Source organism: Amblyomma maculatum, chromosome 1 (genome assembly GCF_055883805.1).
Source record: "Amblyomma maculatum isolate TAMU_Amacu chromosome 1, ASM5588380v1, whole genome shotgun sequence".
Classification (NCBI taxonomy): Eukaryota; Metazoa; Arthropoda; class Arachnida; order Ixodida; family Ixodidae; genus Amblyomma; species Amblyomma maculatum.
The window spans coordinates 258,268,645-258,282,696 of record NC_139344.1 but is presented as its reverse complement, the minus strand read 5'-3'; the positions used below and the strand labels follow the sequence as shown (position 1 = coordinate 258,282,696).

The 14,052-nt window shown below is 42.6% G+C and overlaps 1 protein-coding gene across 1 annotated transcript in view; it reads right to left on the bottom strand.

Annotated features, from left to right (window-relative positions):
• The window catches only part of NSD (Nuclear receptor binding SET domain protein), a 29,698-nt gene extending 16,336 nt beyond the window's left edge, over positions 1-13,362 (bottom strand). The window contains exons 1-3 of the mRNA XM_084590956.1: positions 12,317-13,362; positions 8,672-8,863; positions 4,964-6,109 (exon numbers count right to left, since the gene is read on the bottom strand). Of these exons, the coding sequence (XP_084447082.1) occupies positions 4,964-6,109; positions 8,672-8,863; positions 12,317-13,142 (2,164 nt within the window). The 5' untranslated portion in view covers positions 13,143-13,362. The remainder of the gene's footprint in view (positions 1-4,963; positions 6,110-8,671; positions 8,864-12,316) is intronic.
• Between the last annotated feature and the right edge of the window lie 690 nt (positions 13,363-14,052).

Sequence of the window (14,052 nt, the reverse complement as noted above, 5' to 3'; positions counted from 1 at the left end):
AACATGTGCAGATGTGAGGGGACGTGTATGCTCTATAAAAGTAGGCAAATAGTAAATAAAAATCCCTGACTTTTCCAGGTTTTCCCTGATTATTTCAGTTCAAATTCCTCGACGAGTGAAGAGGCTCAAAAATGCAGCTGCTGATGATAATGAGCACAGACGAATAATTCACAACGAAAAGCTATCAAATCATATTCTGCAGGTTACAATAGTAAAAAAGGCTTCCATTAGTGTTAATGGCCATTAGGAACGTCAACAGTTAAAGAAAAAATGATGCCAGCCTCAGAGCACGCAACCGCCCACTCCGAGAACAGTCGAGCCAATTCAATCCAATATGGCTATGCGTGCGTTTGGCAGTGCAGCCGCTGACGGCGCGGTTATTCCTGCTTTTTGTTGCGTACTACTCTCACGCAGCGCTTCCACATATTTCATTGAGCATCCACTTAACGTGGCAGCTCAGTCATGTGTTGGTGTCAAAGTAACATACTGCGCCTCGCCTTGCAGCACGGCCGCTGCGCGCTGGAGACAGAAAAAAAAATCTGCATGATTAACATACTTGCTGTGTGCCAGCTTGAAATGCAAATGCACTGCAGAACATATCGTCCCATTTTCCCTGACTTGGTGAAATTTTTGACGGTTTCTCTGACATTTCACTGCTTTTCCCCGGTGCATAAAATTTCCCCGACATTTCCAGGTAGCTAGACACCCTGACAAGTGAAAGGCTGACAAAGCCCGATTGTCTGCTCTTTATGCCTGCAATTTTTTACTAGACTTCATTTTTGTACACACAAGGGCACGCACTTTAGTTACTTCTTGTCCATTTATGTCTTGGTACAGTGCTGCCTTGCTCATTTCATCCTATTTTATTAAGCTGATGGCTGCACCTTTTTTGTCAAAATCCTGCCTATGCACGTCCACGACTCTTTCCATGCAATTCTGTTAACCGTGTGTCACACATGGCACTGCATTATGACACATTGCATTAGAATGACATGTTCATACTGGCGAGTGCACAGAAGCATCACTTGAAGTATTCCTAGAAAGGAAAACCAGGAAAGAATAGCTAGAAAGGTGTGGCTACGACATAAGCATCTGAGTATTCCACCTCTCAATAATAGCAGAGGAAAAAGAAAAATTTGTCTGCAAAGGCTTATTGCCTAAAAGGGTGTGAGACACCAAGCTGGAATGGTACGGCAGAGAGAATCATGACAGAACCATCCAATTCCGATGGCTGACAACTGCCAAAGTATAATAATCACTCAGATTATACCTACTGCATGGTAAAACCCTCTCCCATATTCTTCGAATCAACCTAGTCCTATGCCAGCTGCATCCACATGACCCCTGCAAACTTGCTAACCTCGTCCATCCGCTTACCTTTCTGCCACCCCCAACTACGCTCTCCTTCCCTTGGAATCCAGTTTGTTAACCTATGCGACCATCGATTAACCTCTCCTTGCACTATGTGCACTGCTCATGCCCATTTCTTCTTCTTGAGTTCCACTAGAATGTCAGTAACTTGAGTTATTTCTCTGATCCACTCTGCAGGCTTCGTATCTCTTAACGTTACACCTACCATTCTCTGTTCAATAGCTCTCTGAATTGTCCTTGGTTTAAGTACAACCCTTTTTGCTAGCCTCCACGTTTTAGCCCTATAGGTACAGGTAAAATGCAACTGTTATATATTTTCCTCTTGAGTGATACCGGTAAGTCATTAGTCATAATCTGCGAGTACTTGCCAAATGCGCTCCATCCGAATCTTATTCTCCTGCTTGTTTCCCCATCATGGTCCAGGTCTGTGGTTACTACCTGTCCTAACTAGACATACTCGCCTAGCACTTCCAGTGACTAGCTATGTACTGTAAACTCCATTTTTTTTTTTATTGCCATGTATCAGCCAAGGTCAACCTGGGCTTCCGCTTGACCTTGAACCAGCTGGAGGTCACAGCCTGCCAATAAGCTTAACCGTTGATGGCAAATACAGCATCACACGCCTTTTGCAGTTGACGCCGTCCTTAACTCCATGTCTGCCAATATAATTGCTGCAAAACTCTCTGCCCATGTCTAAACCTAAGCCTAGCCAAGCCAAAACCAAGCAAAGTGATGCTTTTGCTTCGCTTAACTAGGTTTAACAGGGTAAAACCTTAGCCAATTTTTCCAAAGCCACTGAACATTACTTCAGCCTTCTGCACATTATTTCAACGCTTACCTTTCTGCTTTTCCTGTCTATTCGTCCCCTGAGTTGCTCAGCAAGGCAATGTCATGAGAATCGCAGATTACTGAGATCAACCCTTATGCCTAAGTGCTCCTATAAAGCAACCTCTCCAGAGCTTTGCCAGTGGCTGTTACTTGAAAACTTAGCTTTAGTGCAATGAACCAAGCATTCCGAATCGCACTCCAATCTTTCACTTGCTCACCTTTCTTGTATGACATCAGTGCTTCACCGTCACAGTAAATAAATCAGTTCTTTTCAACGTATTCAGCAATATAAATGGCATGTTTTTAATATGCTGCTAATACACCTGCCATAAAAACAAGTTTAGTGTCACTTTCAAATAGTGACACTCGCCTTTAGTGTCATTCATATCATGTCACACGAACTTTACACAACTTGCTGCTGAAAGCACTCGGCACGAAGTGAGTCTGGCGAGCTCAATACACTTCGTCTGGCAGGCGAGTGCGTAATCTCTACAGCAGGGGCATCTACATTTTATTTACATATATATTTTTTTGAGAATTACACGGTTTTGCAATTTTTATTTTAATTTCATGCACGTTTCTTTTAAATGGCACCAGATTTAAGCTGTCAGCAACTAAAAACGATCCGCACACTTGAACAGCTTCTCTCTCAGTGTTTGCGCTGAGGCGAAAGCGTTAGTCTGCTACTGCATTTCGATGGCTTGAGCATTGCATATTTGTGGCTCAATCTCAAGCGGCATTAATGCAATTGGAGTTATTTGTAACTCAGTGCCTAGAAAGTCATTAGACAATGCGATAACAGTTCGCTCATGCGCCGGCCGGAGGCAGCACTGCTTTACCTCCTGTAAGCTGCCCGCGTCAAGCTAAGACATTTACGGCGCATGCCGGCTGTCACCGGCGTCAAAAAAGTGTGCTAAAATTTGTTTTTCTCGAAATAATAAGCCCTAGAGTAAAGCAATGTCAAGTATGAATCCTTCTTGGGGATCGTTGACCCATACAGTCACTAATAGGAATAATAGCTGCAATACATGCAAATTTCTGCTCACCACTTCGTAGCTGCTACAGCACCAGTAAGCTTGTACACGTATGCAAACTCCGCCGCTAAGTCGTTGAATTGAATTGCACCTTTTCCTTATTATCAGACAGTAAAGTTGACAATAAGGCAGTGCCATGAGTAAGCCTTAAATACTATTAAGTTGACAAATACAAAAGCGCCGCTCGTTGATCTTTCGATGCAAAACAAACTAGGCATAGTAACGATCACGGAGTAGCACACGGCTAAGCGCTACTAGCCGCGTGCTCACAGTCGGCACTACTACGGAAAGCTAGTGGCATTCGGTGCAGTGAACGTTGCGATACTTTCGTGATTCGGCAGGGATTGCACCTTTTTCGACGTTGTGTTCAATGACATGCCAAGCAAACTTTGTGAAGACGTGACGATGCTGCGGTACATGGGTGCTGTGGTGCTCTGCAGTTGAGGCTGCATAGAAATGTTGTCAGACAGGCACTGAGACATTGCCTACTTTTATGTGTTGCTCTTAACACGTGGTTTCATGTGAAAATGCACCCTGCTCTGAATCTGATGAGCTCATGCACTTTTCGCGCTCGAACATCAGTGACCCCACTCTGTCAGAAGATATGGCCATTTTCTCGGTTAATGATGCAAATCAAAGTCACAAAGCTAGGTCCGCCATAACCACGGTTAGCAGTGTAACTATATAGCATAAATGCAGTTGGTTTTGCATGTGAACAGCATGTAATCACGTTAGCAGTCAAGCATGCCTGTGTGACATATCGCGATGCTTTTTTTAGTCAAAATGTATGCATTAATAAACTCTGAATATCAGCTTGGGATAATTGTGTTTGCAATAAAATTGGTATTTATGGGAAAAAAAAATTAATTTCTACAGAGGGCTGCAGCATTCGTACCGGCACTGCCATCATTTCAAAATGACACATAACCCGTGTGACAGTGAGAACCAAAAGTGTCACTCTTCCAATGGAAGTATTCGTATTGGCACTGCCATCATTTCAAAATGACACATAACCCGTGTGACAGTGAGCATTGAAAGTGTCATTCTTCCAATGGAAGTATTCGTATCGGCACTGCCATCATTTCAAAATGACACATTAACCCGTGTGACAGTGAGCACCGAAAGTGTCATTCTTCCAATGGAAGTATTCGTATCGGCACTGCCATCATTTCAAAATGACATATAACCCGTGTGACAGTGAGCACCAAAAGTGTCATATTCCAATGGAAGTATTCATACCGGCACTGCCATCATTTCAAAATGACACATAACCCGTGTGACAGTGAGCACTGAAAGTGTCATTCTTCTAATGGAAGTACACTTTGTGAAAGTGTCACTAAATTTGCCCATGTGACACGGGTATTACATATTCATGGTCTAGAAATGATGGCCTAATCGAAAACTATCAAAAAAAATTTTTTTTTTTCATTATTCAAGCTGGAAAAACACTAGGGATGGTTCAGTCTTTTTATATGGTGGCTGCGGATGAGGTTAGCTTGGCATTTAGGAAAAGTTACTCGTGCTATGCTGTGAAAAACAGAATAACCATTATCTAGCTGTCTTGATTGCACTGCAGAATCGAAATTTCCATTTGTGTAATGTGTTCCTGTGTCATATAAAATTAGCATGCTTAAATATGTGGCCTACATGTGTTAGTGATATAGGTGAATATGTAAACATACCTAGAGAAGCCACTGAATGAATACTTGGAAGAAAGAAAAGCTGCAAACCTGAGGCAATATCGCAGATGGCAAAGATTCCAACTCGGATATCTCCATTAACCTTCCACTTCTGCGTCTCGCAGTTTGGCTCACAGGAATGGTTTATGAAGCGAGACAAGTTCCCTCGTGGTCCTGCGTCTATGAAGCGGTCTTTCTCTAAATTGAGAAAGTAGAAGTTTTTGGCATTGTCGACATGGAGCTTCGCCAGTCGCCGCTGGCATTCTACTTCATCAATGACCTCTCCAACATACTCCATAACGAAGTCACCGGCAGCCAATGGCTGATCTGCCCGCAGTCCCCATCCACGCCCAGGTGAACGCACCAGAGAGACCTGGGCATACTGTCGTTTTTGGAAACGCTGGTTTTCACAGAGCGCTCCTATTGGGCACAGGCATGGATTGCACTCGTAAAGCGTCAACCGGTTGAGACAGTTAGTGCGGCAGGGATCCTTGGGGTCTTCGCACTGACAGGCAGATCCCGTGTACCTATCCACAGAAGGAGCTTGCATGGCTGCCTGACCCACAGGTCGGTTGATGCGGATAGAACGATATGGTGCAGGCTTTTCAGATTTCTCACGGGCCTGGCGCTGTTGCGCCACGGCCAATGTCACTTCTGCAAGGGCTGCCTCAAAGGACCGTGCCACACTCTTGCTGCTTGCAGTCAGGCTACCACTGTCGCCTTCCTCAAAAAGAAACACCTTTCGCTTGTGGGTCCAGTAATAATCATGTGAACCATAGAACCGCACCGCAAAATCGCCGATTGGCTCGTGCTTGAGGGCTTGAATGTTGACAGGAATATCTCCTGGTTCACACACCTGAGCTGGCCACCAGCGGTAGCAACCGAGTTTAACCCAGATGATATCACCATACTTGGGGTGCTTCCACTCGAGGCAGTCGGGGCAAAAGAACGGCCCCTCAGGAACTTCTTGCAGGCCAAGGCACTCTTCGTGCAAAGCTGCTGGGCAGCCCTCGCAGCACAACAGCCGCCCGCCCTCGGAGCACAACATGCACCAGTTGACGTTGGTGCAGGCACGTGGGGGCTTTGGACTGGCATGTCGTGGACACACAATGGCACTAGGGTTCAGGATGCTCGAGCCAGCTGGTAGGCAGCCATGGTGGAAGGTGGACGGGCAACGCATGCAGCGAAGCAACCGACCTGCAGCATTGTGTGAAATGTTGGAGCACACATGCATATGCACGCATACACATACACACAGCATTCTCGATCTCACATGACCTCATCTCCCCTTGCGATGTTACGGTAGTGCTAAAATAAGTTGCGTTCATGCAGCAGCTACCTTCAGCACTGTCAGTACTACTCGCAGTCACTCATTAACTGTGGCCATTTATTTATGCTTCCATTTCATGTTCAGCCTAGCAATTCAAAACTGCATGATAGAATCTTGCTCTTCTATCCTACTTTTAAAGCTGAATCTTGGTCCAGGAGTAATTAAAGATTACCAGGAGACCTCTTTTCAAAGCTCAATAGTACCATTTAATAATGTGCAGTATTCTGCACAAGGTCCAATGTCAGCACATCTAAGGGAAAAAAAATTGGTTCAAAAACAAAAACAAATCAAAACTCACTGGAAGCCCATTAGTTTCAGATAGTTCCGACTGTGACTTTTGAAAAAGCAATTGGTTTTTTTTTTTTTTTTCTCATCGAGAGCTTAATGAAGTAGAGACAAAATTGTTAATTCTGTTTGTGGGAAGATAGGCAGCACATTACTAAACATGAACAGCTATGTGGATTCCATAAAAATGTGATAATTTATATTGAAATTTTTTCCCCACCAGGTGTCAGTTTCAATCGCTGAAAGGTGGCTGTGACATCATAAATGTACTGAAGTCATGCGAGGCATGGTAGAAGAAAATTGCGCAGGAGACGAGACAAGGAAGTAGAGGCATGTGGCTGCGGCTTTGTCCATTTCAATTTGCACGAATCCTTAAGTAAGTCCACTCAGAAATGAAATCACAAATACGAATATGTAACTATTACATCTGAGTTTCTTCATCATTCACGTGATTAAAGAGTGTCTATGATGTGTCACAGCCATTGTTTGGTGGCAGAAACTGAAACCAAAACTGCACAAGGGAAAACATTTTTTTTCTATACCCGTGTGAATTGAACATGCAGACTAATGTTAAAAAAGAATGAATTTTTAAATTTTACTTCTCCAAGTTACACAATATATTCTGAATGATTGGCAAAAAAAAAAAAAAAAAAAAAGAAACTAAAGCTATTCCAAAGATATCGCGAAATTTTAACCTCTGCATGCATTTCTATAAACCAAAAATAACAGTTTCGGCGTCCGAATACCAAAGAACATGTGTTACTTTTTGTGGTCTTGCTTTTATTTTTTTTTGCTTCATACTTCTTCAATTTACAATAATATTAATTGTTTCAAAGCACATATGTCTATTTTCATTCGCATTTAACAACAAAAGCGCTCGCAAAAAAAGAGGCATAACATTTTGAACACATGGGTTGTGTACACTGGAGCGTTACCTGCAGGCTACCTAGCTGTTCTATGCCTTGTATACCTCATATTCATAGATTTCACTTTGGTGTTTATGCACCTTAACCATAGGGGTAAGTTGAAAGCTTGCTTGACAGATGACCAACAGAACACGAGAAAACGCTCCCGTCACTCTACTGATGCCGCAATAAGTGCAAGGGAAGTAGCTGCACAAGTGAAAGGAAGCAAAGATAAGACTTTGGAGGACCTGAACTACAAATTTTGTGGATTTAAACCTTCCTGCACACTGCTATTCGACATATGTAGCTACATCAACTCTTTTTGGTCGTTCTTGAAACTCGCTTTTCTGCATTTCTCCCTTGAACATCTGTAAATGTTTCCCCGAATAGATTCTTTAATGAAAATTTGCACACTTATTCCTCAGATACCGGGCTGTTCAATGAACTACAAGAATAAAATTGTGCTACAGGTTTGGATAATGCTGCATTTGCTTTAAATACGTTCTTTATCGAAAACCATTGTTTTTGTAATTCTGTAATTAAAAAATGACCGCTGATGATACCAAACTATTTTGGTTCATTGTACAGCTGACGTCCCTATGTAGGTATATCTGAGTTATGACTGGTGGAGTGGGATGCATAGTTAGTGTATTTTTTTACAATAAAAGAAAAAAAAATTGTGTTTATTTCAACACTGATCAGAGTAAAAGAAGGCAATCTATAATACAGGCTACTAATTTCCCTTTTGCATTTAATATTAAGTTTTTTTTTTTCTTTCTGAAAAGTGCCTTCACATCTTAAGTGACTTGCAGCTAGGAGCTGAACATACAGGAAAAGTAACTGAACCACGGAAGTGTATTTAAATTTGCATTTTTCGATATTTTAGAATGACGGTAACTGCTTGCTTCGACCGGCAATAGATGTCTAGCATGGTGGATGATGCTTGTTGCACTTGTAATATATTGACTGCAATGTTTACCTCTGGCAAAACTTGGCTCAGCAATAACACATTTACCCACTTACACTTTTGTGGTCCGTTTACTCTCCCGCACGTGCAAGACACTTATTTCAGCATTGTATTAACTATTTAGTTTTCTGTGTAGGTTGGACAATCCAAATCAATGCTGCTTGCTCAGGGAACCCAAAAATTCAGATTTTTCATGGACCCAACACCCCCAAGACTTTTAGCACTGATAGGGCACACTCAAGCTGTTTCTCCACATCGAGTAGAACGCTTGCCTTTAGTGCTGAAACAGCGTGGCTTTTGCTGGAAGCAATAGAGGCAGAAGTGTCGAGGGCAGACCAGCGGCTCTTCTTTGTGAGGCAAAGGGGAACTTTTCAGACAGGCCATGTGATAAAAGCTGCCACAGCTTTCCAAGGAGCACTTCTGAGTGTCCTCTGCATTACTGCACAAACGGCATGGGTGCTTGCCTGTTCAAGAAAGCAGAAAAACAGAAGACATGTTGACAGCCACAGTGATACAGTAATATTTTAACGTAACAATATTAAATAAAACTCAGTAAGGCAAAATATACTCTATGGGGAATTTTAAATGACTTCTTTCCTTAAGATAAAAAAAAATTATCAGCTGACATTAACAATAACCACTTAGTGTTTTGCAGTTAAAACATTCACAGCTACTGCTAAACCAAGTTTGTGCAACACAAATGCATGCAAATACACCATGACTTCAGTTGTGAGAATGGGCCCTACAACACTACAGTCATCAACAAACCTGCAAAACTGCCATAGCCTGATTGAATCCATTCTTTGGCAGCACAGCAGTACTTGATGCCCAATCTTGTCACTAATTGAAATCAGTGCTGCCATCTCCATGAAGGCACTGAAAGGATTGCACTAACATGGGGCATACACATGACATGCACATCAATCTGCACAGCACAGGCGATTCACATGCCACAAAATGGATGAAACGAACATATAGGGTGTGTCCTTTTCTTTTTGGAGTCACATATGCCGTATATTTATTAATTTCACTAGATTTGTCCACATGTCCATTACGCCTAATGACCTTTTGTGGATGAAATAAGTGTTTGACAAAGTTCCCCACAAGCAGCATCTCCATAAACTCTCATGTTTAACCCTTTCACTGCCATGTCCCAATAACTCAGGCTGCAACATATGCACATTCCTTGCCAATCCCAAGTATACTCGTTTTAGCTTTTTAGCTCACTCCCTGATGCTCCCAAAACTACTCGCGTAAAGTAACGATGGAAGCATATGGTGCCATCTAGGTCACAAATGTTGATAGGGTCACAAAGGTTGATAGAACTTGTAGGGCAAATTTTAAGCAAGAGATGGAGTGCGTGCATCTGTGCTAACACCCAATATCGACCAAAGCTGCAAAGGGAATCTCAAGTTCTAGCTGCCTGGTGCCGTTGCGTGTGGTGCCTTGTTTTCAAGAATATTGCACTAAGAAAGTTTTCTAAGCACCTGGATATCCTGATTAGCAGATAATTATTTTGCTAATTAGTTATTGTCAACAGCTTTGCATTGAGTACGATTTATTTCTATAGAATAAAATTTTTTTCATTTCTTGTAGAGCTTTGAAGTGTCTTATTACTAATACATAATATTTCCACAAATTTAACATAAAACAAAAATAAATAAACTGGCAGGCAGTGTGCAGCGGTGCAAAAACTCGGCAGTAAAAGAGTTAAATATTGATCCCCACACTCTTGATTTAATATGGTACTTTCTTTCTAACCCTTGTTACTTCCGGTGTGCTTTGCTTTTTCTAATTTACATTATTGACCGTTCGGCTTGTACCCCATCTAATATTCGATTTTTTGCTGATGATTGCATTGCTTATCGATGAATCACAAACAGAAATGATGTATCGGCAGACTTAAACTACACTAATCATGGTACAACAAATGGCTGATGTCCTCCCTGAATGTTAATAAAACACCTCTAAATGCATTTCACTGCAGGTAGTGCTATTTCTCGACAAAATACTACAGCTCTCATTCCAAAATTTCTGCAGTCACATTCACCTCTTACAAATACCTTGGTGTAACTACTTCCCACTGAGTCAATAAAATGTCTAGGGTAGCCGCAAGCATATGTACAAGGTGTCAGCACACTTATATTCTCTTTTTGTGCATATTCTTTCGTTTCGACGGAGAAGCGAGGCAACCACGGAACGCTTTTGGGAAACAGGGTGAACAGAAAAGCTGGTCATCCTACATTTCCAACATAATAATGATGGCAACTGCATGCTTGGTTTCACGCTGTAACTTGTGACTGGCCCTTTCGTTATAAAACTGCTGACCTATTCAAGACTCGCTTGTTCCCAACTCGAATACATGTGCAGTTTGGGACCCTCACCGGTAAGATCTTTCTCTAACCCTATCATATATATTCAGAATCGTGCAGCAACATTAATTTACTCAGATTGTTCTTTTTATCCCTCATTCCAAGCCGTGAAATTAACAGGCTGTCTATTTCATAAATTTTATCACCCACCACTTAGAAGTTCAGTTGTTACACCAGCTCACCACTTTTCTACCGCACTAATCACACCAAAGCTGCCTATGCACTATCCACACATACTGACGTGCATCTTAACATTTTCTTTCCCTAGACAGCCAAGCACTGGAATCGCCTTCCTGCCGACGAAGTTCACTGCACTAATGCAGTTCATTCAAGGCATATATATATATATATATATATATATATACTAAATGCTCCCAACCCATGTTTGTGTTCTTACATCCCAGTCTTTTATGCGCTGTCTACACTCATGGATTACAAACTCACCCAAGCGTCCATTTAAACCTCCATACCGCATATCACAAACAAAAAATATCAACTTTGTACTCACGCAACCTACCCGTCTGTTCGTTCAGCAACTACAGGTCGATATGAGCCTGTGACAGCCAAGATGCATTTTCTAGTTTCATTTATTTTAGAGAGTCCGAAGATCACCAATGTTGAATGGTTATCTAATTTCAGCAACCCACACCATCAACCAAGCAACCCTCAGAACAAAATTGCTACATTCACCTGAACATTGAATTTTACACTGGAATCTTTGTTGTGCGGTGATTTCTCCTCGTGCTCATCTTTCAGTCCTTTCATGGTCAATTTTTTCCCGTGCTTTTCATCTCTATAGTTGACACAATTGGTGTTAATATGGTTTGATGCATCTGGCTCTTTTTCTCATTAGCTTTGAACAACCGAGTTAAATTGGTTTAATCGCAGTCTTATGTTTTGCTTTACAATGTTTAGTTGTTTACACTTTTTATATGTATAAATCACTGCATGTGACTTTTCACTGTCTGCTAAGCTCAGTGATGCTTTGGCAGACCTAAACATATTTTCCTCAGTGTGAGATAAACTGATCAATTGATTGATTAACAGCAATTATTTCAGACGAAACATGTGCAACAGAAGTTAAGTGTCTACACAGAACTGAACTATGGCTATCACATTCGTAACGAAGAGTTCTCAAGGGGAGCCAATTTTTATGCTACCTTGTGATGGTCTATTTTGTTTTCCAAGCAACTTCTATCTTTTTTGAACCTGGCTTGTTTAAAACGCAACCGCACAGCATTCCACAAATAAAATACACAGGACATTTATACCAATAGCATCTCGTAACCGCTCCTAAAATGACCCGAAGCCATCCCTTGTTAACTAGCCACCGAATGAAACCTGAAAGGTGATAATTTTGCACCATATTCGTTTTGTTCGTATCATTTCGTTGGAGGTATTGTTAGCAGTGCACAGAAACTGCAGCTACGTTTTTTGCAATGACGACAGAGTCATAGGGCAGACCATATTTCACAGAAGAAGCAGCGGAAAGGAAGTTGTAAGTGTGCCTTTTACTTTAGAAATGCGCACCATGGGAGCACTTACCTTCGGTACACTCTTCACACTGAAAGTTCGCAGGTGGATGGCCGACTCCCAGACAGTCAACGTGAAAGCTCGTTTTACAGGGCCCCATGCAGGTCAGCGTGCCACCGACTTTTTCGCAGACAAGGCAAAGTTCATCTTTCACCTTCTCGACAGAGCGGTTCTCCTGCAACGGTCGCATAGCCTTGACGTTTCTCGCCGGCTTCGCAGGAAGGTCGCAGTGCTTAGTCAACTTTTGTTTCCGTTGAGCACGCGTAAGTTCCATCGCAGCAGTTGCCTCATCCACGGCCACCTTCCAAGCGTGTTTGTGGCGAAGAGACACGGCGTACGGTGGCCGCTTCAGGTCACCCAAAGCAGAGAACTTCGCGAGGCCTTCGAATGGTAGCACGCGTCTCGGTTGCGTCCAGCCGTGTTTAGCACCCTCTCCGAAGTACTGAACGTGGTACTGCAAATGATTCTTCTTGACTACTTTCATGTAAAGTCCACTCATCGGGTCAGGTGAAACCATAGCAGGCCAAAATGGTTGCTGACCAATCTTCGACCAAAGCAAGTCACCAACTTGGTACTGCGACGTTCCACATTTAGATTTTTCTTTCGCTGCTGCTTCCTTCCGAGTCTGACCGCCATTAGTAGGATGGCTACGAACGAGAGGAGTATACTCCATACATGGACTGAGGTTGGGTTTTCGTATTCTGCCGAATTTGCTGCGTTGAACGGATGCTCCTGGGAGATAAACGCCAGCTGATCCGGAGTCACCAGAAGAGTTCAGCGGCTCAGTTTTTAAAATGTCTTCACACACTTCTCTGCCATTCGCCATGCCGTCAGTCATTTAAAGGCGGCAAAACCTAAGAGCTGGCAGTACCTGCTGAATACAAAAAAAAAAACCTCCTCAGCAATTTACACTTGTTTCACAGTACAAAGGTATCTTAATTTGGACACCGCAGGAAGTTACACTACGGATTAGAATAATTTTTTAGGACCGTTGCAAATTTGCACCACCACCCCCGGTGCAAATCCCGCCAAAAACACGGTTGCCAATGAGTTTTGAGTCAATATCGCCAGATGGCCAGATGGCGGGCAAAATGTCGCCAAAAGTAGCCATTTTGTTTGAAATTTCGCCTAAAAAGTCTCCACATTAGAGGTGTAGTTAACGAAATACGTTTTTTTTTTATATCTTAGTACACCAAATATGCTAGACGCATCGAAAATCTTGAGTTTATAATTTGGTCTTATGATTAGCTTTATATTTAGGTAATCAGGAAAGGGGACGAGGGGACTCGTTTGCCTGGTTTGCCCACGGAAGGGGGGAGGAGAATTTGCGATTTTTTTTTTTTTTTTTCACTTCTTTTTTTGTTTCCGACGGCAGGGTGGTGTCGATCGGGAGTGAAGTCTGCGCGGCGCCCGGCGTACATACACGAAGGAAGCGCAAGCGACGGCTGGGCACTCCTTCATGTGTATTTATTCGCTTTTTTTTTTTTGTGTGTGTGTGTGTGTGTGTGTGTGTGTGTGTGTGTGTGTGTGTGTGTGTGTGTGTGTGTGTGTGTGTGTGTGTGTGTGTGTGTGTGTGTGTGTGTGTGGCGCTTGCCAGCTATGCCATTTTTTTTTTTTTTTAATTTCCGCTCGGTGGGACGAAACGAGTGGTGCATGAGACTTGTGACAGCGCAGTGCGCTGGAGAAAATCAAGCATTACATTATATTAAAGGGGGGGGGGGGGGGGGGGGTGCATAACTGCGTTTGAG